Source organism: Molossus molossus, unplaced genomic scaffold (genome assembly GCF_014108415.1).
Source record: "Molossus molossus isolate mMolMol1 unplaced genomic scaffold, mMolMol1.p scaffold_m16_p_1, whole genome shotgun sequence".
Classification (NCBI taxonomy): domain Eukaryota; kingdom Metazoa; phylum Chordata; class Mammalia; order Chiroptera; family Molossidae; genus Molossus; species Molossus molossus.
The window spans coordinates 184,075,071-184,099,279 of NW_023425344.1; the positions used below are offsets into that span (position 1 = coordinate 184,075,071).

Genomic DNA, 24,209 nt, shown 5'->3' on the forward strand with positions numbered 1-24,209 from the left:
TAACCAACCTTATTTTAGGACAAACCATTTTCTCTCAATTCCTTCAAAAATGTATTTCCATACCTTATGCCTTCCTTCACTGAGAACATACATCATTTCCTTCTGTATTAGTTATAATTCATAACTCTTAGACCTTAATTTTTACTGACAACTAAAATGTAAATAATCAGCATTCTTTAGATTAGCACATTTATGAATCTATTTCAAAACCTTTAGAAACACACGTTCTTTTACTAGCAAAGCACAAGTTTTTTGTTAACAGATATAAATTTATCTTTTAGTTTCCCTGTAATAAGAGGTCAAAAGTAGATAAACTTAGGCTTATCTAGCAATTAATATTTCAGTATTTCAGGTTATTTGGAAATATCTAGATAGTCAATGATTTTTATCCTTTAATTCAGTAAAATTCTAAAGTTTCAAGTTACCAAAGAGATTTAGAAAACCATTTAAGTACACACACATACAATATAATTATTGCTAAAGAGTTAACCTAAAAATGTTTTAATCCAACTTACATGTATTTAATTTACTTGCTTCTAACAATTAAGTTGAGATTACTTATGAAAATTTTACCATACCAAGTTATTTTTCTTGCTGACAAATTTTGCAAGAGTTAACATGAACTTATTTTACTAATAAACCCAGGTATAATAAAAGTATCATTTGGTGCTGATGATTTAAAAAACATGCCCATTTAACCAAACCAAATTCAGAACCAGCTTTAATATAAAATATTTCCCCAAATTATGTTTCTGAAAAGCATTTGGATTAGTCTTTTCTATTTTTTTTTTTTAAAGCCTCACCCGAGGATTAAATTTTTCCATTTATCTTCAGACAGAGTGGGAGGGGGAGAGAGAAACATGGATGTGAGAGAGACACATCATTGGTTGCCTCCCACACAACCCCACCCAGGGCTGAGGACAAAACGGCAACTGAGGTTTGTGTCCTTGACTGGCAACTCTTTGGTCCCCAGACTGACACTCTAATGGCTGAGCCAAACTGGCCAGGGCTTGTCTGTTCTATTTTTGAGAATTCTCATATAAATGCTTGTTTGTTTAAGCCATTTAATATCACAAATTAGCAATACCATTCAGCGGTAGAAATATGCTCTATCTGGAACATATATACACAGGCATACATAAACATACAAATAAGCATAAAGCGAGATCTCATAGCTTTCATTTTAAATCGCTGCCTTTTGTGTCCCAGCTATGATTCAAAACCCAGAGGAAAAACGATCCAGATTATGTGTCTGGTAGATGCACTAATTTAAAATTTTGCTCAAATGACCAAAGCTTTGCATGCTGTAAAACAAATAACATTGACAAACAACAAATCTCACTCACTCACATTCATTTGTTCCCCACAAAATACAGTATTTTCAGATTTAACTTGCCATATATAGGTCAAATTCAAAACTGACTTCAAGGTAAAAACAAAATTTCACCGCTGGGCTGAGACACACTCAACAAGGAACAGATCCAGTTCCAGTAATCCTAGTGGCTGATTGTAACCTCTCAGGGTCCTTTCCCAATACAGCCAATAGGGGAAGCCCCCAAACAAAGTCAGATGAATCCCTCAAGGACCCAACCAAAAGTATTACAGGGTGTCCCTGGGGTTATCACCCAGGAGGCTCCGAAACTAAGTACCCCGTTTCTCTCACTGAAAAACCGGGGCACTGTTGATGAGCCACATGAGGTGGGCGGAGAGCACTGAAGGTCTGTCCCTGGAACCATCAGTCCAGGCTGCTGCTTGGACAGAACCTGGAGAGACCCACCGGCCAGGGGTCGCTGAGTCATGGACTGGAAAGTCCACTGGGGGCTGAATCCCTTTGTAGTTGCTATTTTTGTCACAGAACATAAAGAGTTTGTACACCCAGCCCTAGCAGAGCCAAACACTACACTGAGAAATGCAGTGGAGAAATACTGATTATTTTATTCCAAATAGTACCATCCAGGAGAACAGGAAGCTGATGCTCAAAGCCAGAACTCCTGGATGATGTGTAGGTTACAGATTTTAAGGTCAAAATCACAAGACACCAAAGGTGAGGGGTGAGGGGTCCTGCTGGGAGATGATTGGTCGGGGGTGAGGAAGGGTAATGAATCATTTCTTCAGGTCTTGAGGACAGCTCGGAGGTCTGTCCCGATGTCATGGGGAAGTAGCCAGGGGATGTTCTACTTTAGGGCTCAGAAACAGAAACATAATTTAGGTCAAGGACCCCCGGTTTCAAGCAGAGGCAAAGGGAGAAGCAGAGAGATGCAGGCTGCTGGTCACCTTCCAGGCCTCAGGATTCAAACATGTTCACCTAAAACACCACGTTTCCATCCCAGCGAGTGAGGCTGGTTTCCCACTAGGATTCGGAGGCTTGCCAAGTCAGTGTTAAGCAATCACAAAATATAATCAATAAAAACAAAACCGAAAAGAGGAATAAGGAAAAGGAGGTGGAAAAATACTTATGACCGAACCCGTTTGGCTCTCCTTGCAGACCCTGTGCTAATGGGCACCTACCTTTGTCCAAATGTATGGTAGTTACTCTCTTCTTCAATTGGCCTGCAGATTACTCCGAGGGAGTTTCCAAGGATTGCGCTGGTGCCCCACCCTCCTGCCCGCAGCTTCCTCTGACTTTCCTGCCTTGAGGTAAAGACCTTTTCATTCCTTCATTCTGAGCAAAAAAGATTAATGTGTTGTCCCCACCAAGAAACTCAGTTCTATCTGTATCCCATCTAGCTGTACAATGGTTTAAAGTTTGAGTTCTCTTTAACACTGCCTATTTGCAAAATATTTTGGGAGATTAGGTGAAATTATGGCACAACGGAAGTTACGGCTCAGGAGCAAGGCTGGGGTGCCACCTGCTGGTCACTTCTGAGTATGACAAAATTGAATTTACATTGAGCCTGTTTGTACAAATGAAAATGAATTGATATTAAAGTTAAAGGTGGAAAAGGTGTGTGTAACAACACATGTGACTATCAAAAGGTTTGCGTGAAAATCTAAAGAACTTTTACAAGTTAATATAAAAATTCAGTAGAGCCCGGCTGATGTGGCTCAGTGGTTGAGCGTCCACCCATGCACCAAAAGGTTGCAGGTTTCATTCCCAGTCAGGGCACATGCCCAGGTTGTGGGCCTGATCCCCACTGGGGGGCATTCAGGAGGCGGCCAATTGATGTTCGCACTCATCAATGTTTCTATCTCTCTCTCCCTCTCTCTTCCTCTCTCTAAAATCAATCAATCAATAAATAAAATTCAATAGAAAAACGAGCAAGGAGACTTAAAGGGCACTAAGTAATAGAGGATATACAGTGGACAATGACTTTATGAAAGATGGTCAACTTTTTATTCTTAGAAACTCAGGGGAGGAAAAGAGAAGGACAGTCTCAGGTAATTCAGATTTTACCACTAGGGAGATTCTTTCACTTCACTTAAATTTTCATCAGGGAATTGCAGATTTAAACCACAACGAGCCACCACCACATACTACTGTCCTGAGTGGTTAAAATTAAAAACTGACAATGCCAAGGTGGCAAAAGTGGGGGTGGGGGGACAGGTACTCTCATATACTGCTGGGGAGAGCGCAAATTGATACAACACTGAACAACCGTTCATCATTATCTGAGGCAGAGATGGGACCTGACACGAGAAGGCCTTATGGCGCTGGAAATGTTATATTTCTTGACCTGGGTGGTTATGTTTATGTTATATTAACTTATATTTTATTTGGGCCCTTAAAAAACATACTTAACACTTCAGTTGTAAAGCAAAAAATAAAAAAGTTAAAAGAAAGATAAAGTGGGTTTCCTAACCAGGAGAATACAGGCAAGAGTGTAGAAAGAAGACAAACTCAGAAAAGGAGAAAAGCAGGTGTGGGCTGCAAAATATTTCAGATTCTCCCCCCAAGGAGTCTGCCTCCCTTTCTTCGCCCTGAGAATTCTTGCCCTGTGCACACATTCTGTGGAGACGTTTTCCCGCTTTGAATGATCTCCACAGGGAATAACGAATTACAGGGCTGACACATGTTCGGGGGCTTTTAGAAGAGCACCAGGGACCTTAGGGGAGATAGTTTGGCTAGAAGGTGGTAGTGAAATCCAGAGTACTATTCTGGTGCCTCAATTAAAAAACAGTAAACTTTTGCTACTTTTTCACCAAGCATGCATGTAATTATATAAAGTCGAATGCTCCTAAACTATTATACTTCCATTACTTTGACACATCTGTTATCTAAAGCTTGGTTGTGATTTTAACTACATTACTCTACACTGAATCCCTTTTGTATTAACATGTTTACTAGTTTTACTAGCTATATTTAAGAGTTGTCTGTATTCCTGTGATACGACTTGACCTGTATGACCTTGGACAAGCCACTCAGCTTCTGGTCTGTTCCTTCATTTGCAAAATGAAGATTATAATATTCTTCAAAGTACCATCATGAGATTAAATAATACATATAAAGTGCACATCACATTGTCTAAAATACAGTAAGGGGTCAATATATGTTAAAATTATTTCCCCTATAAACCAAAAGTTGACCGTTGTTTGGTATGGCTGATACATGGGAGGCAGGATGAATTTTATCCTATAGCTCCAGTTTCTCAAGCGACTCCTAATGGGAGTGTGATCTTCTGTCTGCAGGGGTGAGGGTATAGCCCAAGATGTCCCCAAAACATAATATTGTTTCATTCCGTTTAATTTTAAAAAGACATAGGAATTTTGTGTTTTATTCCATAACATGTTCAGTGGAAGGGAGGTGGCCTTCAAAGATCAATTACTGGTTGAATAAAATGGATGGCATTTGGAAGTAGTCTCAATCTGCTTTAGAGAAAATCATTTCCAATCATTGAACCAAGTTTTTGAGATGTCCCAATTTCAGTATCATGGTGTCTTAAAGATGAGAGTGATTCTAAAATCTATCTATCTATATCTATATCTATATCTATATCTATATCTATATATCTATATCTATATCTATAAAAACAATGGCTAAACATTATAAATTCTATAATATTTTTTTCTGAGGAGTTTAAAAATGACCTGGACTTTGGAAAATATTCTTACATAAAAAAGCAAAGAGAGGATGGGATAGGCTGTGTTCTGATTAGAAACTCCAGTCAAGCTGTAATTGATTAAGAGCCTGTAGAACTAGGCTTTGCCCTGTAGCTTTCATGGATGAACACGACAGATTAATGAATGGAGGGCCAGGAAGCTCTTGTCTTCACTACGCTTCTTCATGCCTTGGCTGAGGTCAAACGTTCACTGTAATCACTGTTTAGAGGCAAATGTCCCTGTAACCATTTACTATTAGCAGGTTTCCCTGGAAAGGAAGTAGGGCAAAGATGAAAGAGGAAGGTGGGGTCAGATATTCAGTCCCAGACAGAGGTGTCTGTCTTGTTCTAGGACTGGCCTTGCTTTCATGAGGTCTCTAAAAAAATTCCTACTTAAAGAAAAAAAAATCCGACTTTCCTACTAAGAAACTGCTCGATATATTTTGGGAGAAAAACCAAACACATTTTTCCCATAGTAGTGTCAGCATTTTGTTAAAGTGAACAAAAGTTTTTAAAAACCACCACCACCCACAAACCAATATGTAGAAATTGGCAAGTGAAACACAGACAATAGGAATTTGAGTCTAACCAGCATGTGTTTTTGGAAAGTTGAGGACAGGAGACATAAAGATCTTGGATAACTTACAGAGTGTGATCTTTGTGTTTATTGGGTAACACTCATAGGCCAAACTTTATGTTCTTTAAAAGTCACATGAGAGCCTTAAACCAGAATGCTGCTTGAAAATGATGAGATCTTTGGTGATATTTCATTGAGCTGGATTTTTAAGCCTCCTAATCTTAAACACATGATTAATGTAGAGATTATCATCTCTACATTTAGTCATAAGGCGTCATACTTCCTGTTTAAATGTAGCCTAGTCTATTGTACAGCTTATAGCATTATAATAGATCATAGTTGCAACTGCATTATAACAAAAAACACAATTCTACTAATATATTAAATAAAGCTGAAAGTTTAGTATAAACAAGAGCTTGCAAGTCTGTTACCCCGAATTAGAATTGATTTGAGCATCTGGCATGGACCAAAAAAAAAAAAAAAAAAAATGATGCATCAAAATAGAAATATAGCTAGGTATATAAACAATATATAACACCTCTTTATTTACTATATAACTTATCTAAAATTTTATTTTATTATTTAAAAAAAAACAATTAAGTCTTTTCCTAGGTAAATGGAAAACTTTAAAAAACATTATTTTACTTATTTTTATTTTTTATCCTCACCCGAGGACATTTTTCCTTTTTTGCTCAGAGTGGGAGGGAGAGAGAAACATCGACATGAAAGGGACACATCCAGTGGCTGCCTCCCGTAAAACCCCAACCCCGGGGCCAGGGACAAACTGCAACCGAGGACGTGCCCTTAGCGGGAATCAAACCCGGGTCTCTCAGGACCGTGGGCCAACGCTCTAACTGCTGAGCCAAATTGGCCAGGGCTAAATAACATTATTTTAACAACCTCACAACCAACTTCCATCTTATTTAGCAGATATGTTACTTTTCATTTGTGAGCTTTCAGGTGGCGCAAACTACATAAAGTCCTCAGCATACACACATTTTTATTTCCTTTATTTTTGTCATAACGTCAGTGAAAAAAAATCAAGTGAATAAAGCTAAAGTATTTTAAATGATTCTTGTAATCATTTTGTTCTGGGTAGAAAACTGCTTTGCTAGTGCACGTTAGATACAGCATATGGTACGAAGGTAATATCTGAAACTGCTGCTCGTTTTATTTCTGCCCCGTACTCCAAGGGGGATGGAGACAAGAAAATAGGTCAAGGGAAGAAAAGAACCTTTGGTAAGTCAGGTAGCCTCGGATCCAGTGTCAGCAACTTCTAAGTGGGCACTAGAAGGACTCACTGCATCCACCAGTGCTGCCCTAACCTTAAATGGTACAACAGGGAGCACCAGGGGTAGGCAAACTTTTCCTGTGAAGGGACAGATGGGACATGTTTTATAGTTGTTGTAACTTCTCAACTTCAGAATGAAAGCAGCTAGACAATATACATACTTGAATGAGTGTGGCTGTTTAAGTAACACCTGATTTACAGACACTGAAATTTAAAGTTCATAGATTTTTAACATCATTAAAGATTATTATTCTGAGTTTTAAAAACCATTCTGTTCTTTGGGCCACACAAGCAGGCTTCAGGCCAGGCCTGGCCAGTGAGGCGTGGTTTGCTGACCCCCCTCCACACTCCTGGACAGTCACTAGGTCTTTACTCTCCCACTTCCCAAAGGGCCTCACCAGTCTAACTTTCTCAGGGGCTTCTTTCTTTCTTTCCTTTCTGACATTGTTTTTGGGGCTGGAGGGACACGTTAAACATGACTGATATACAAAGATGGAGGTTCTTTTGATATCTCTTTTTATCCTATCTGGAAGATTTTTTTCAGGCTTCTTTCTTTCTTTTTTTTTTTTTTTTATCCTCACCCGAGGACATTTTTCCATTTTTTGTTCAGGTAGAGTGGGAGGGAGAGAGAGGAACACAGAGAGAGAGAGAAACATTGACGTGAAATGAACACATCGAGTGGCTGCCACCCGCGCAACCGACCAGGGCCGGAGACAAACTGCAACCGAGGTACATGCCCTTAGCGGGAACCGAACCCGGGTCTCTCAGGACCACAGGCCGACGCTCTAACCGCTGAACCAAACCAGCCAGGGCCAGGCTTATTTCTTAAACAGCTAAAAAATCATTACAATCTGAGATGATAAAACTACATAGGTTATAATCTATTTTCCAATGCCTTTTTTAAAAAAAATTAAATTTATTGGGGTGACATTGGTTAATATGATCGTATGTTTCAGGTGTGTTTCTGTTACAAGATCCGTATACTGCACTGTGTGTCCACCACGCAAAGTCCAATCATTTTCCATCACCGTGTATTAGGCCCCCTTCACCCCCACCCCTCCCCCTCCCTCTGGCAATCACCACACTGCTGTTTGTGTTCACGAGGTTCAGTTTATCTTTTTACAAAGATCGTTTTAAGGCTTACTACTATTACTTAATCAACAAAAAAACCCCAAAATTTAAGGAACTGTACATTTTCATTTTTTAATAAACACATGGCAAAACAATACTTTATTTAATAAATGTATAGGAAATCACAATTTAAAAATTGCAAATACAGTACATATACTATACTTTGATTTTAAATTACATGGACAAACACCAGCTTCAAAATCTTTCTAAAATCAATCATATGCAAAATACTGGTTTCTGAAGGGGTATTTGGAAAAGTATATACAATTTCTTGAACTGTGATATGGCTTACTTAATATTTATTTAGAGAAGCGCAAGCTTTCCAGGTGCAAAGCGGACACACTGGCACATTCCAAATTTCTGTCACAGTTATTTCAGAAAATATGTAATTGCAGTATTAAATTGACACTGTCAGAGAAAGTCTCCATAAATGTTCTCAATCTTACCAAAAATCAGAAACTATTTGTTGGTCCTCACAATATGATTAGAGCAGGTGGACCCACTGTCAGCCGGGATCCAGTGACAAGCTGGCCTGGGTGCACACACACATTCAGTGCTGGGGAGCCCCCACAAGTTCTTCTCTCCAACTCCTGTGCTCCTACCAACCCCACAAATATTTCCCCTGATTGGTGACATGTAAAACCAATCTGAAGCCCTGCTCGGTGGGATTCACATCTGTAGTTAGGGTTTGCAAATGGCATTTTGGTTAGAAAGATATTAAGCTTAATCAGTTACTTGGAGATCAGATCTGCCTCCCCTCAACACAGCATACACATTTGTGACTAATACCCAGATGGCTCATGAACTAAGTGTGGTTCAAAGACAAACAGAAGCAAACGAACTAATCCCTACTAACATATTCTGTAACTTTAAATTTACTGTTATATCGGGTATAGTCAACAGAAAAATTGCCTAGAACCTTACATTAAAGAGGCTCAGATTCTGTAAGAATGCCTTATTCCTTATGATGAACCAGTTAATATAAATGCATAAAAAGAAAATAAATTCAGCTAGTGTGCTAGTTTCAGAAGTGAATGATTCTCTCTTGCAAAGTAGTGGATGTGGTTACTCGAGAAGCACAGCCCAGCCTGTTAGCAATGACCTTCACTTGTGGCTGCAGTGGTCAGTGTGCAGAGAATCTGAATCAGGACAATCTGCTGTTGAAAAAAGGTTTTTCCTACCTAGAGACACCTTTAAAGTGGAGCTTTGTCTCTGAAAGATGTTTTTTCCTTACATTAAAATGAAAGGGAAGCTCATATCTATGTCTATTCTGGGAAAATTCTACCAAAGATAAACACTGTCAGGGAGGACCTCTGGGTTCAAGAGACAGAACCAGAACACTGAGACTCCTAAGAGTAGGAAACTTCATTTCAGAAAATGGAAATATAGCATCCAGAGTTGAAAAAGAAACAGAAAAATAAGAGATTTAGGGAGTTGGCAAATAATACTGATGGGAGCCGCCAGTTGCGAAAACCTGGGCTCGCATTCCACAGCCAATGGAAAATGTATGTGGGAATTATAGTCACTCCGGTTCTGCATTTCAAAGCTCTCTAAAATATGCCTTATCCAACTACATTCCCCACATTCTATTTCTAAGGCAGCACGGTCATTAATGAAACAATAGGCCTTTTCCTAAAATAAATCAAAAGGCCAGTCCGGCCAGACTTATGAAACACAGGTTTATGTACACAACTGACTTTGATTATTTGCTAACATTAATTAAAACATACGGCACTGAAGAATGGCCCAGTTTTTATGTTATGACGTGTTTTCCCAGTGCAAAGTGAACAATGGTAAGTGCTCAGCCTTGTTTTCCGCAGGACACCGGACGCTCCCTGAGAGCTGGCCATGCAGCAGTGCTGTCGCCTGTACCCGGGGCGAAGCACAGACCAAACTGTGTCAGAAGCTGTGCAGTCCCTGCTCACATCTGCCAAGTTCACATCCTTCTCCATGGTTTTGTCAAGTTACAAAGAGTTAAACCTATAAATTATCAAATCTCACAGACCCAGTAAAGTACAAGTACAAAATCTGTAGTTCTTGACATACACACACACACACACACACACACACACACACACACCCTCACAAAGCACAGAAAACTTCATGTGTACCTAATTTTAAACATAATAAAGATTAATAAAAGTTTACAGTGTTTCTGCATTTTACAAAAGGATCCTTGTCAATCCTCAAATGGATTTTAGATTGTTTTACCCAATAACTTGTCAAGGAACAGTTCGATGTGAAAAGTTAGATACACCTATTTAAGATAAAAGTAAGTTTACAAGAAACAAGCTCAGTAGATGTGGAAAACAACAGCAAATATGGGAAAATCCATTAGGTACATAATGTTTATATATTCTCTTCCTTTCTCTTGCTAGGTACACAAAGTGCATAAATGCCCAGGTGTGCACTGACATGCTTCTCATTTATTCTTACTTGCCTTCTATATTTAAGAGTATTTTTTAAAAATACAGGATAATATACAATAAAAAGAATATTTTTTATTTAAACAGTTTATATGCTCCTGAAATTTTTGAAAAATTCAAATCATTATTTTAAATGGATTCATAATAAGAATCCCATAAAATTTTCAATTCAACAAATTCTGGGCTTTATTAGGTAGCCTTATTAATCTTTTTGTTGGAAACCATCAACTCTTAATACTCTTTTGGCTAAATCCAGTTTTTAGCTTAGGTTTACTTGTGGTGAAGTACTTGGTAGAAAGATGAAATTTGTTTCATATTCTTCACTTATATTTTAAGTCATCTGCCTGCCTATCTAGGATTTTATCTCACAGCCTGTCTGGTACATGTTAGTTTACTCTGATTCTCTGCTGAAAATGCACTCCTAACGTGTATAAAGATAATCTCAAAACCAATAGTTGACATGAATATTCACAATTGCCTTTTTAATACAACGGTTACCAATAAGGTTACCTTCTGTTTAGAAACTTTTATGCTTAACCTCCCTACCACACAGATTTAATGTCCACCCTCTTCCAGTGCTTACACACACACACACACACACACACACAGTAAAAAACCCTTAAAATGTTTGTTTTCTCAGAGTAATATTTTCCCCAATTCCTTTCAACATTTCAGGTATGGTATTATTAGAAAACCTCAAAATTGTATCTTAGGGTTTCTGGAGTCATGGAGAATTCCTAACCCATACCATCAAACAAATTCCCTTTGGAGAAATGTTAGTCTACATGTGTGAGGTGAGTATTCCAAATGGGACCGTGGCCCTCCAGAGTTCTACCTGAAAGGCACACACAGATTAACTGGTATGGAGGCAGGAAGCAAGATACCAAAACATAAGGCAGTTCTTAAAAGGACAGAGCATCATTGTTCACCTTTGCAGTCATTTGCTGTTGTTAAGGTAAATTCCATGAACAATAAAAGTGATTTCAGGAAGACTTACATCTGAAACTCTACATCTCATCCTTGCTCCTATGTTTTGTTTAAATGATCATACAGTAATACCAGTTTAACATAAACTTCTGCCATTCGGAATAATACTAAAAATATTTCCTAAGCAATTTAATGACAATGACCACAATATGTAAAGATTTGGTTCTGATATGATTACAAATAGCCAAAAGTGTTACCTTTGAGATGCAAAACCCTGTAACATCTGGCAAAAGTTGTTCATAAAGTATTAACAATAACATTAAGACTTATTTGTGAAATAAAACATTCCTGAAACACTTAGCAATACATGCTTATTCCACTCTGGATAATTACTAGTACTTTCTGAAATCTGTTGAGAAATAATTTCTGTAAAAAGAGAACTGGGTGTCAAATTCCGGAAGTTGGGTGTCAAGATTATATTTTAAAAAATCAGTTTTCCAGCACTAGCTTGATATAAAATGGGCTTTAAAAAGGACTTCTAAATGCAAACATAGAACTCTTGATGCTTCCTTTCTGACACATACTGTTGTGATCAGTGAATTACGGTCTTGGATTGTCTTCTGAGGTATCTGTAGAGTCACGTCTCGTTCTGTAAACACTGTTTGGGAAACATCTTCATCTGAAAACCATGAAGTCTCATTTTAGCACTCGACAGAAACTAGCCCTCTCAGACTGACTGCAAGACCAGTGTGAGATACAGACACAGCTGTCAGGAATTCCATTCTCTTGTTTAGATGTGCATTTATTGCTCTCAAGTCTGTAACTGCAGGGTAACTAAGGCAGTAGTCCCCCAAACATATAAAATTAGGAACTTGAACTCTGACAATTTGCACAAGTTCTGTCCACTTCTTGCCTGTAACTCTGAAGTTGAATAGTACATTTATACATGCCAAATGTGTTCAATAACAAATGCTTGGCTTTGGACTGTACGTCTTCCCACTTAGAGGAACTTCCAGGAACTGCAATGTCAAGAAAATATTATTACTCTTCATTGTGCATTACACATTAATGAATAAGACACAGGGAAAACACAACCTTAGTATACTGTGATCATATTTTCACTAGTTTGATTTCTACTCTCTTGAAGCTATTCTGTTAGAGAAGTGTGTCAGTTTGCAAAGCCAGACTGACTTCTCATTATCCCAATCTCTGTAGTCCACTCTCAGGTAGAGAAAGAAATCTAGACATCAATTACAAATTTCTCATCTTCTGTACTTTTATTTCTATAAACCTCATTCATATACTATTTTGATAAAAACTAAAAAAATTAAAAGCATCAATCCTTGAAATGATTTAAAGAAATAAAAACATAGGCTCTAGCTTTTCTTATATAGAAAAATCATAGTAAATATACTTATGCCTTTAATATGAAGGCAAAATTGTATAATATTTCATCTCAAAGAGATTTACTGCTCTGCTAAAAATATGGACCTGCAACTCACCTTCTGAAGAGCCCACACCTCCCTAAAAACAAATGTTTGCAGCACAAAAGTCCTCCTACTTAATTATAAGCACAAATGTTTAGTTATAATGACAGAAGTCCAGCAACCTCAGTGTTTACCATCAGCGTGACATACTTAGCTGTATGTGTGCAATGGCCATGGGTTTTCCTGAAGTGAGAGACCAGACATTTAAATCTTCCACTGAATGGACGTCTTCTATCTTCATCAAGGCTTCTTTGATATAGTCTACATTCAAATGCCTTGGTACACCTATTAGTTCAGAATATATCCTTTATAAGTAAAGTTTCTTTTGGGGAAAAAACTTATATATTACTGGTAGGACTTTTTTTTTCTTTCTTAAAAAACAAAACCAACTGGCTTTGCTAAATTCATTTTAAACGAACACTTTAAAATATATTAATACTTTAAGATAAACTATGCACACATATAGCAGCACATACCCAAAAAGTTAATAAATACTTTAAAAATGTTCATTCTCACTAAAAAGGAATGTTAATCAGCTCAATATACTTCATTTAACAAATAACCTAGGATAGACAAAGAAAAAAAAAGAATATCCAATGATGACTAATATACTATTGAGAACTTATATTTACAAGCTTATACGTAATATTAGGAAGGCAGGGATGCTGAAAATAAGAGTAGTAAGTTAAATTGAAATAAAAAAAATTAATAAATAAACCACTAAACACACTTGCATTAAGATTTGCCCTGGCCGATTTGGCTCAGTGGTTAGAGCCTCAGCCTGCGGTCCAGAGACACCTGGGTTTGGTTCCCGCTAAGGGCGCGTACCTCAGTTGCAGTTTGTCCCCGGCCCTGGTTGGTCATGTGGGTGGCAGCCACTCTATGTGTCCCTTTCACATCTATGTTTCTCTCTCTCTCTCTCTTCCTCTGTCTCCCTCCCACTCTATCTGAACAAAAAAATGGAAAAATGTCCTTGGGTGAGGATAAAAATAAATAATAATAAAAAAATTAAAATAAAAAAAGTTGCATTCTTGTCCCAGCTCCACAGTTTACTAGCAGCATGGCCTTAACAAGTTATGCTACCCCTCTGAACCTCAATTTTCTTGTTGGTAAAGGAGGATAATCATGTCTGCCTTACCTACTTTTCTTAGCTATTATAAGGATCAAATGGGTAACATATGGGAGAGTGCATGAATTCTTATATGTTACATACATGTAAGATGGTGTTACTACAGCCTAGTATCAGTGAAAAAAGACAAGACACTACTCCTATTGCAGAGTATCTCTCCGACCCCCAATCTGACTTAGGGAAGTGATACATCCAGAATGGGGATATCAGTGAGATCTTACCTTCTAGTATTATAACTACTGTGTCCCATATGATGCGAAATGTTGTAAAAGCCACAAGTAATGAAAACACATAGGTGCATATAGGATCAGCAATCTTGTATTCTGGCTGTGAGGTGACAGATCAAAATTGTGTGATTAAATACTGAGAGACATAAAACAGACTGTAAAGCAAAGTAAGGCATACTCTGTCCCCTGTTCTTTAGCAGGACTGCAGAATACCTTTAAAACTTGGACACTGCATTTGAGAAACTCTTTCCTGGGTTGTTTAAATGTCTTTCCTCATGGGATCTATTTTAAGAAATTTAATGGTTTGTTCTGTTATTTCCTCCATGCCTTCTCTAAGCCTTCCATCCAGAACCACAGAATATCAGGGTTAGGAGTTTTAGTAGTCATCAATCAGATTTAAGCTCTTCATGTTAAAGAGGAGGAAACTCAAATTTAGAGTTGAGGGACTTGCTCAAGGTCAAAGCATTAATTGCAGAGCCAACACTAGAACCCACATCTCTGGCTGTCACTGCATGCACACTCCAGAACCTGGCAGTGGGTAACAAGGCTTGAAATTGAGTTCTCCAGTGGGGGCACTACCAAAGCCAGCTACAGATAAGTTACCTCGTGATGGGATGCCATTGTGTGCAGTACCAACAAAAGAGCTATATAGACTGGTGGCTCAGTTAGACTTGCAGTAATGCAAAATGAACAGAAGTGGCACTGGAGTCCAGTATATTGATAAAACACAATCAGTTGTAATTTAATGTTGAAATTAAATGTATTTAAAATAGAAAAATTAGCAATCATAGTACCTTGAATCGTATGATGTAGGCAGCTATTAGCACACCAACACTTTGTACCAAATCTCCCAAAGCATGTACAAATGCAGCTCTCACTGCCAAGCTGTCCTGCCCATGGTTGTGTCCACATACAGAACCTGTGGTAGGAGAATTTGGAGGCAGGGAGTGGGAATGGGCATGATGGTGACCAGACTGGTTCAACAGAAACCCCATTCTGTTAAAAATAAAAGAAATCATTATTATTTTTCCTAATCAATGCTATTGATAAAAATATTTGTGACTAATCAGACATGAATGAGGCAACATGGAACTCATTTATTAAATATTTGAACACCTATTATGTATCAGGTACTATTTTAGTAGCTGGGATCAAAAGAGTGCCTACGACAGACAGATCCCTATCCCCAGAGAGCTTATGTTCTAGTAGGGAAGGCACAGAAGCAAACAAATAAATATCTAATATACTGCTAAGCAATGAGAAGGCTTCGAAGAAAAGTAAAACATTGCTGGGGGATGGGCAGTAATGAGAGAATGGTCAGAGAAGGCCTCTCTTCGATCTCATCAGAGCAGAGACTTAAATGAAATTAGAAGGCAAGTTGTGGTGGAAGAGTGTTCTAGGCAGAAGGAATAACAGGGCAAAGCCTCTGAGATGCAAATGTATTCTATGTGCTTAAAAAAAGCAAGGCAGCCACTGTGGTAGAATAAAGTGAGAATGAGTTCTAGAAGATGAGCTGGAGTGGTATATAGGATCTTATTAAAAAGGCCATGGTAAGAACTTGTGATTTTATTCTAAGTACAAAGAGAAATCACTAGACATGGACTGGCAAACCATGGTCTGTAGACCATATTTGGCCCATAGCCCATTTTTATAAATAAAGTTTTATAGGAACATAGTCATGCTCATTTGTTTACATATTGAATGTGGTTGCTTTTTTTCTATAACAGCAGGATAGCTGCAAAATAGACTGTATGGCTCTAAAAGCCTAAATATTTACTATCTAGCCCTTCACAGAAAGTCTGTTGACCCCTGATCCAAATGATTTATGTATATAACTTAAAATTTTCAGTTTTTAGGAAAAAAGTTGGTAGTTTAAAAAAAAAATTCAACATGAAAGAATTATAAAAATTAAAAAAAAAAAAAGTCCGGCTGGTGTGGCTCACTGGTTGAGCATCGACTCATGCACCAAGAGGATGCCGGTTCAATTCCCAGTTATGGCAGATGCCCAGGTTGTGGGCCCAATCCCCAGTGGGGGGCATGCAGGAGGTGGCTAACTGATATTCTCTCTTGTCGATGTTTCTCCCTCTCTCTCAAATCAATAAAGAAAAATGTTTTTTAAAAAAGGTTGTCCTACTTAAATTCCTGATTGTTAGTCAAACTTCAGTATACCTGAGCAAACTAATGAGAAATATACAAATCCAACAGTGTTTTATTAACATTTATAAGAAAAACTGATGTACTATAGAATTTATAAATATATTAAAATATCACTGCATATTAACGAATGCATGTATAATAGCCTCTAAGTTTACTGTATTTGAGAATATTAATGTGAAAACAATATAAAGTGTATGCTACTGTAATGGTGGATACATGTCATTATACATTTGTCTAAACCAAATAACATATTAACACCAAGAGTGAACCTTAATGTAAACTATGGGTGATTATGATGTATTCAGTGTAGGTTCATCAGCTATAACAATGTACCACTCTGGGGAGGGATGCTGATAATGGGAGAGGCTGTGCATGTGTGGGGCAGTGTGTATATGGGAAATTTCTAAACCTTCCCCTCAATTTTGCTGTGAACCTAAGAATTGCTCTCAAAAGTAAAGCTTATTAAAAAATGTTTAAAACAGAGCTTACATTACGTTAACTGCAACTCCAACTGCTGCGGTAATGAGCATTATGTCTCCATTTATTTCATATTTCATATGGATAGTTCTTTGGACAGCTTCATATAGGAGGAATCCCATAAGTATATACACCAACAGCACACTAATCATAGCTGACAAAACCTCTGGAGGGAAAAATATAAAAAACAAATGTATTAGCAACATGGTTATTACACCTCATACAAACTAAATACTGTACAATCTTTTACTTATTTAGATCTCCTTTCCTCTAAGAAGATAAAAGCACTATTTATCATGTTTTTCTTAAAAAAATTTTTTTAAATAGTTTGATGCAGAACATTTAAAAAAACTGAGGTATAACTGACATATTAGTTTCAGGTATACTCTCTCTCTCTCTCTCTCTCTCTCTCTCTCTCTCTGTGTGTGTGTGTGTGTGTGTGTGTGTGTATACATACACAATTATACTGTTGTTTTTTTAATAAGGGTTTGGTAGTTTGATCTGAATTCACTCCCACCACTCACTATCCTCCCCCTCATCCCTTTAGGGTCAAATATGTTTATTTATAGACCACACACATGATAAAAAAATGAAAAATAGAGAAAAAAATATTTGTAACACGCATGACCACAGACCAATTTCCTAGCAGACGAGTATATTTTCAAATCATAACAAAGTGAACAACTCATCAGAAAAATAGGTGAAGGACATAAATAGTAATATACAGAAAATAAACAGAAATGGCCAATTTATCAAAATCAAACATAATATAAGATATTCAAGTAAGAATAAAATTCCTTTTTGGCCCTTACTAAATTGGCAAAGATTAAAAAGTTTGATAATAGCCAGGAAAGATATAGTGGTGGATGGATCAAATGGAATATCTTTTTGGAGAGCAGTCAGCAAAACTAATCAAAATTTAAAATAAATGTATTCCTTGATTCTAGGAATCTGTCTGCTAGAAATACATTCATATGTATGCAAAGATATCTATAAGGGTTTTTACTGTAGCTTTATTGGTAGTATAAAAAAAGATCTGGAGATATGTTAAATGTTTACCGATAAGGAACTTAATGGATAAATGATGGTATATACATATAATGGGATACCATACAACCATTTATGTATACAAAAAGAAAAAAATAGACAAATTGATAACTACAAGAAAGGTAGACAAGAAAGTGTTACTTACATCTGGGAAGTGGGAGTAGGAGCTTAGAGAATTTATTTTTCACTTAATTCTTTTTGGTAATGTTTGGAATGTTTTAAGTTTTAAAGCACAAACATGTATTACCTTTAGACTAAATGAAAACAAACACATTTTCATGCATGCAAGTACTCATGAGTGTACTCTGACCCAGGAATTCCTTTCCTAGGAATGGCATACACTCATGCCAACCGAGTGGCACATATGCAAAATGAGGTTGTGTTATGAAGCTATGTATCATGCGCTGCATAGAATAGCAAATGATTGAAAACAATAAAAAAGTGACTAGTAGCCTGGCCAGTGTGGCTCAGTGGATTGAGCATCATCCTATGGACTGAGAGGTCCCAGTTTGATTCCCAATCAGGGCACATGCCCAGGTTGCAGGCTTGATCCCCAGTAGGGGGTGTGCTGGAGGCAGCCGATTGATGTTTCTCTGTCACACAGATGTTTCTATTTCTCTCTCCCTTCCTTTCCCTCTAAAAAAATCAATAAAAACATATATATATTTTTAAAAAGTGATTAGGAGAAGCCTTATAACATGGAATACTATGCAGGTATAAAAAATAAATAAGGTCTGGTTGGCGTGGCTCAGTGGTTGAGCGTCGACCCATACACCAAGAGGTCTCTGGTTCAATTCCTGGTCAGGACACATGCCCAAGTTGTGGGCCTGATCCCCAGTGTGGGGGCATGCTGGAGGTGGCCAACTGATGTTCTGTCTTGTCGATGTTTCTATCTCTCCCTCTCATTTCCTCTCTAAAATCAATAAAAGAAAATAAAAAAATAAAAATAAATAAATAAATAAGGCTCTTTATGTTCCGATAAGGAATAGTCTCTAAAATACAGAGTTATGTGATAAAAGCAAAGTACACAACTGTGTATGATGTTACCATTTGTGTGAAAAGAAAAAAGAATATATATTAATAATGATCTGTACATGCAATCTCTAGAAGAGTGTACAAAATACTAATAAAAAAAACTGGTTATGAAGAGAATGAGTGAGACAGGGATGACTTTGCACTATATTATTATTAACATTATTATATAAAACAAGTGCTGACACTCAAAATAAGAAAATACTTTTAAAGAAAAATTTTTTTTTAGAGATACCAGACATTAATCCTGGAACACTGTTATTTGGGTTGACTCATTGCTCAAAGGTTCCAGGCAGTTCAGTATATTGGGCTTTGATATACTTTTATTCCAACCTATAACTATAACACAGAAAAAGTATCTAGAAGTTATAAGCTATTTCCTGAAGACATCTCATTTAGATGAAATTCCAATAAAATTCTGTGCATTAATAGAACAAATGTTGGAATAAGACAAAAACAACAACAAAATTACTATTCAAAACCACGGTACACCTATTCTTCCTGACATACTAATAATCAATCGTACTTCAAAAGAGACACAAGGCTGAAGAAGACTGATAAAAGACCAACTGAAATATACAAAGCTGTGAGGAGACAACCATAGTCCAGACTTGAAGCTCCCTGAGGATACAACCAAGTTACATTCCATGTCATATTTACTACAGCACTCGGCAGACCATTCTGCTGAGGAAAAAAATGATAACAACATACTGGCAGGTAGCAGGTATTTAAATATTTGTGGATACATTTTTAGAATGAAGTGAGGTTGAGAAAGGTAAGATAAAAGGCTATACAATTAAGAAGGTTAGGCTAAATATGCATAATAGTCCCTCATTATCTGCAGTTTTACTTCCTGTGGTTTCAGTTATCTACAATCTTGGTACAGAAATATTAAATGAAAAATTCCAGGCATAAACAATGTATAAGTTTTAAGTTGTGTACTATTCTGAGCAGCATGATGAAATCTCACACTGCCCTAGTGCATCCCACCTAAGATGTGAATCATTCCCCAACCATTAGTCACTCAGTAGTTCTCTGTTATCAGATCAGTTATTGAGAGAAGTTGACCACATACATATAACTTTTATTATAGTACATTGTTATGATTTTCTATTTTATTATTCTTTATTGTTGTTAATCTCTTACTGTGCCTAATTTATAAATTAAACTTTATTATACGTATGTGTGTATAGGAAATAGCACCGTATATACAGGGTTAGATACTATCCACTGGGAGTCTTGGAATATATCTCCTGCAGATAAGGTGGAATACTGTATTTATTTAATAATCCCAAACAAAAAGTAAATAGGATAAAAGAGAAGAATTAAGCCGAATACAAAACAGAAAACACATGAATTTCTTAAGTTATAACTGCTGATGGTAAAATATATACATAAATGATATAAAGAAAGGAGAAATAATTTAAAAAATTTAAACTAAAATTTCATGTACTAGTGTTGGTGTCATTTTACTCACAAAAAAAGAACTTTCTCTTTAAAATGGGTATCTACAAATTTTTAAAATTAATCCTCACTGGAGGATATCTTTTGCATTGCTTTCTAGGGAAAGGAAAGAGGGGACTGGAGGGGAAGGAGAGGGAGGGAGGCAGGGAGGGAGAGGGAGGAAGGGAGAGAGAGAGAGAAATATTGATGTGAGAGAGACATATCAACTGGTTGCCCCCTGCATGTGTCCCAGCCTGGGCCAGGGATTGAACCTTCAACCCAGGTACATACCCTTGACTGGGAATCGAACCCACTCCCTTAGGTTCATGGGCCAATGCTCTAACCACTGAGCAAAACCGGCCAGGGCTCAATCAAAATTTTAAATATGATATTATAAAGCAATACTTTACATTTATATTAATGACATAGAAATGTGATTGCATATGAAAATCTATAATCAATAATTTAAAATATTTTCAAAACCCCCTATTATTGGGTTGACCATTCTTTCCAGTTTTCCCAAGATAGTCCCAATTTATGCTTTTGTCTTGGCATAATTATTAAAAGTGCCCCATTTCACTCTCAAAAGTGTCTTGGTTTGAATGTTAAGTTATATAGTTATGCTAGTAGGTCTGCCAGATAAAATAATGGATGCCCAGTTAAATGTGCTTTTAGATTAAAAAAACATATTTTAGTATAACTATGTCCCATGCAATATTTCAGACATAGTGGGCATCATATGATATTTCAGATGAATTGGGCATATGTGGCATGGATGTGCTAAATGTGGAAAGCCTACCTCCCAGTGAGAATTTACCTAAACACTTGTGAACTCCCAGATAATGGCAAAACCACCTTCAAAATAAAGTAAAATGAAAATCAAACTAAAGCATGAACAGAGTTCTTTGGCAAGGGGGATTCCCAGCCCACTAGGAGCTGAAAATGCAGTTTTCTTTTTTTTTTTTTTTTATCCTCACTCGAGGATATTTTTCCATTTTTTGTACAGATAGAGTGGGAGGGAGAGAGAGGAAGGGAGAGAGAGAGAGAGAGAAACATCGACGTGAAGGGACACATCGAGTGGCTGCCACCCACACGACCAACCAGGGCCAGGGACAAACTGCAACCGAAGTACATGCCCTTAGCGGGAACCGAACCCGGGTCTCTCTGGACCGCAGGCCGATGCTCTAACCGCTGAGCCAAACTGGCCAGGGCGAAAATGCAGTTTTCTACAACACAGTTTTCACCCAAGAGAGTAGCATAAAAAGGGATCCCAATTCTTGCCTACAATGAAGAGTAATGGAATTCAGCTGATTCCTATAAATTCCCCAATGCCATATTAAGATACTGCTATCAATGATATCCCTTTTCCAGCAATTCATAAGGAATGTACCTCACATTTAGTTTCCCTGGTGAAAAGCAGAGACATTCATTCATCTGCTATTTTTATTCCAATTACCTGAAAAAATGTCTTCTAGCCAGAAAACTGATAAATGCAAAAGAAAAAACCAAAATTTTAAGTAGATTTTTAGGACTGAGATTTATAATTGCGAAGTATAAGGCACATATAATACTACATAGTTAAAAATCCTAATTGTAGTAATATGACGATTTATTCTGATAAAATGAACAAAAAGCTCTTTCATTGTGAATAAATTAAACTTTGGTGAAATACGAACAGGACTAATTAGTGTTTAACATTTTTTCCCCCTAGTATTTTTAACATGATGGAATGCAGATAAACATAGGCAAGATAGCCCCTGGCCCCCCTACAACATTTAACAGGGAGGGAAACTTTCAATCAACAATGAAATTATGCCTTGCTCGAATCTTCTCATTTTTGCTCTGGGTTGGTCTCTGGCCACAAAACGTACAATAAAGTTTTTCAAGACAAAAGGAGTGCATAATATATACACATTTTTCATTTTCTAAAGGAGATCCAGGAACTTTCACAACTGAAACCCTAGATTTCTGTGAAAGTTACTACCACATTAACTTTAGGTAAACTTGACTACATGGAAATTTAGCAAAAATAAAAAACTTGGAAGAGATTTCTATGGAAATTCTAGAAAACTTATTATTATAGTAGTTCTAATATATTTTACTACTTTACACACAAATAATTAATTTACTCCAGTGTCTGAACTAGCACTGGAGGAGGAAGTAAGATAAGAGAATATGTGTTTTTTGTTATAACATCACTTGGGTCTGTTTATTCAGCTAAATATAAACAAATATTTATGGTCAGTGGTTTACTAAACCAAAATACACCGTGAATTTTGTACACAGTGTAAATCAACAGTTCTGGTTTGAATGGCCAATGAATGGTAAGAGATACAAATGGGAGAAAACATAGATAATTATCAAGTTTTGCTGGTACTATGAAATATAAAAAATATTTACTGTACATTTTTTTCTTTATTGATTTTAGAGAGAGAGGAAGGGAGAGGAGAAAGAGATAAAAACATGGATGAGCCCTGGCCGGTTTGGCTCAGCGGTTAGAGCGTCGGCCTGCGGTCTGGAGAGACCTGGGTTCGGTTCCCGCTAAGGGCACATACCTCGGTTGCAGTTTGTCCCCGGCCCTGGTTGGTCGTGCGGGTGGCAGCCACTCGATGTGTCCCTTTCACATCGATGTTTCTCTCTCTGCGTTCCTCTCTCTCCCTCCCACTCTATCTGAACAAAAGGTGGAAAAATGTCCTCAGGTGAGGATAAAAAAAAAAAAAAAAAACATGGATGAGAGAGAACATCGACTGGCCGCCTCCTGCATGCCCCCCACTGGGGATTTGGCCCACAACCTGGGTATGTGCCCTGACCGGGAATTGAACCAGTAACCTCTTGGTGCATAGGTCAATGCTCAACCACTTAGCTACACTGGCCGGGCTTTACTGTACATTTTAACACATCTATTAATTGCCAAGACTAGAGGTTTCAAAGTTCATATGAAAAATACTGAGTTCTTTTCTACCCTCCTTTGTTATTCTCCATTATAGTACCTTATTCTTTCTCTTGGTAGTATTTAATGCAATTTATGATTATGTTGTGGTTACGTACATATTTACTGCCTGTCTCTCCACACTATATTATTATTCATTCACTGAACAGGTAACTATTGAGTGCCTATTCTGTGAATGAGTAACAAGCTGCTTTAACTATCTGCTTTTTGTAAGTGCTGCCTAGATGTACCGACCTATCATAACCGTTAACTTTGCTAATGCTGTGATGCCAACACAGTGAACCCTTGATTTTACGGACTTTGACTTAATGGATCAGATCTAATGAATTTCAGTTATAATGGACAGAATTTCCGGTCCATATGTCATCTGTGAAAATTAACACCCTGTTATTAAAAAAATTTTTTTTTCTTTATTGATTTTAGAGAGAGAAGAAGGGAGAAGGAGAGAGAGAGAGATGGAAACATTGATGAGAGAGAACATCAATTGGCTGCCTCCTGCACGGCACCCACTGGGGATCTGGCCCACAACCTGGGCATGTGCCCTGACCAGGAATTGAACTGGTGACCTCTTGGTGCATGAGTGGACACTCAACCACTGAGCCACACCAGCTGGCCAATACCCTGTTATTTCTAAAGTGCTTCTAACCAAGATTTGCTTACAATTAAATTGACAGGTTATTTTTTTGCTATTAATTCACTCTTATTTTTTACAAATTTTAGCGAATAGGCTATACGTTGGATAAAACACTGCAGTAATTTTGCCAACATAAATAAATTCTATGTCCACAACTATAGTCTACATATTTAAATCCAAGAGTCACCGCTCATAAACAATGTTTGGTGAATGATTAGCATGTGATCACACCACAATG

General features: G+C 37.3%; 1 protein-coding gene across 1 annotated transcript in view; it reads right to left on the bottom strand.

The window, feature by feature from the left end:
• Positions 1–8,224: 8,224 nt before the first annotated feature.
• The window catches only part of SLC30A4 (solute carrier family 30 member 4), a 32,702-nt gene continuing 16,717 nt past the window's right edge, over positions 8,225–24,209 (bottom strand). Inside the window, exons 3-7 of the mRNA XM_036240763.1 lie at positions 16,878–17,031; positions 15,026–15,227; positions 14,226–14,331; positions 13,026–13,160; positions 8,225–12,407 (exon numbers count right to left, since the gene is read on the bottom strand). Of these exons, the coding sequence (XP_036096656.1) occupies positions 12,253–12,407; positions 13,026–13,160; positions 14,226–14,331; positions 15,026–15,227; positions 16,878–17,031 (752 nt within the window). The 3' untranslated portion in view covers positions 8,225–12,252. The remainder of the gene's footprint in view (positions 12,408–13,025; positions 13,161–14,225; positions 14,332–15,025; positions 15,228–16,877; positions 17,032–24,209) is intronic.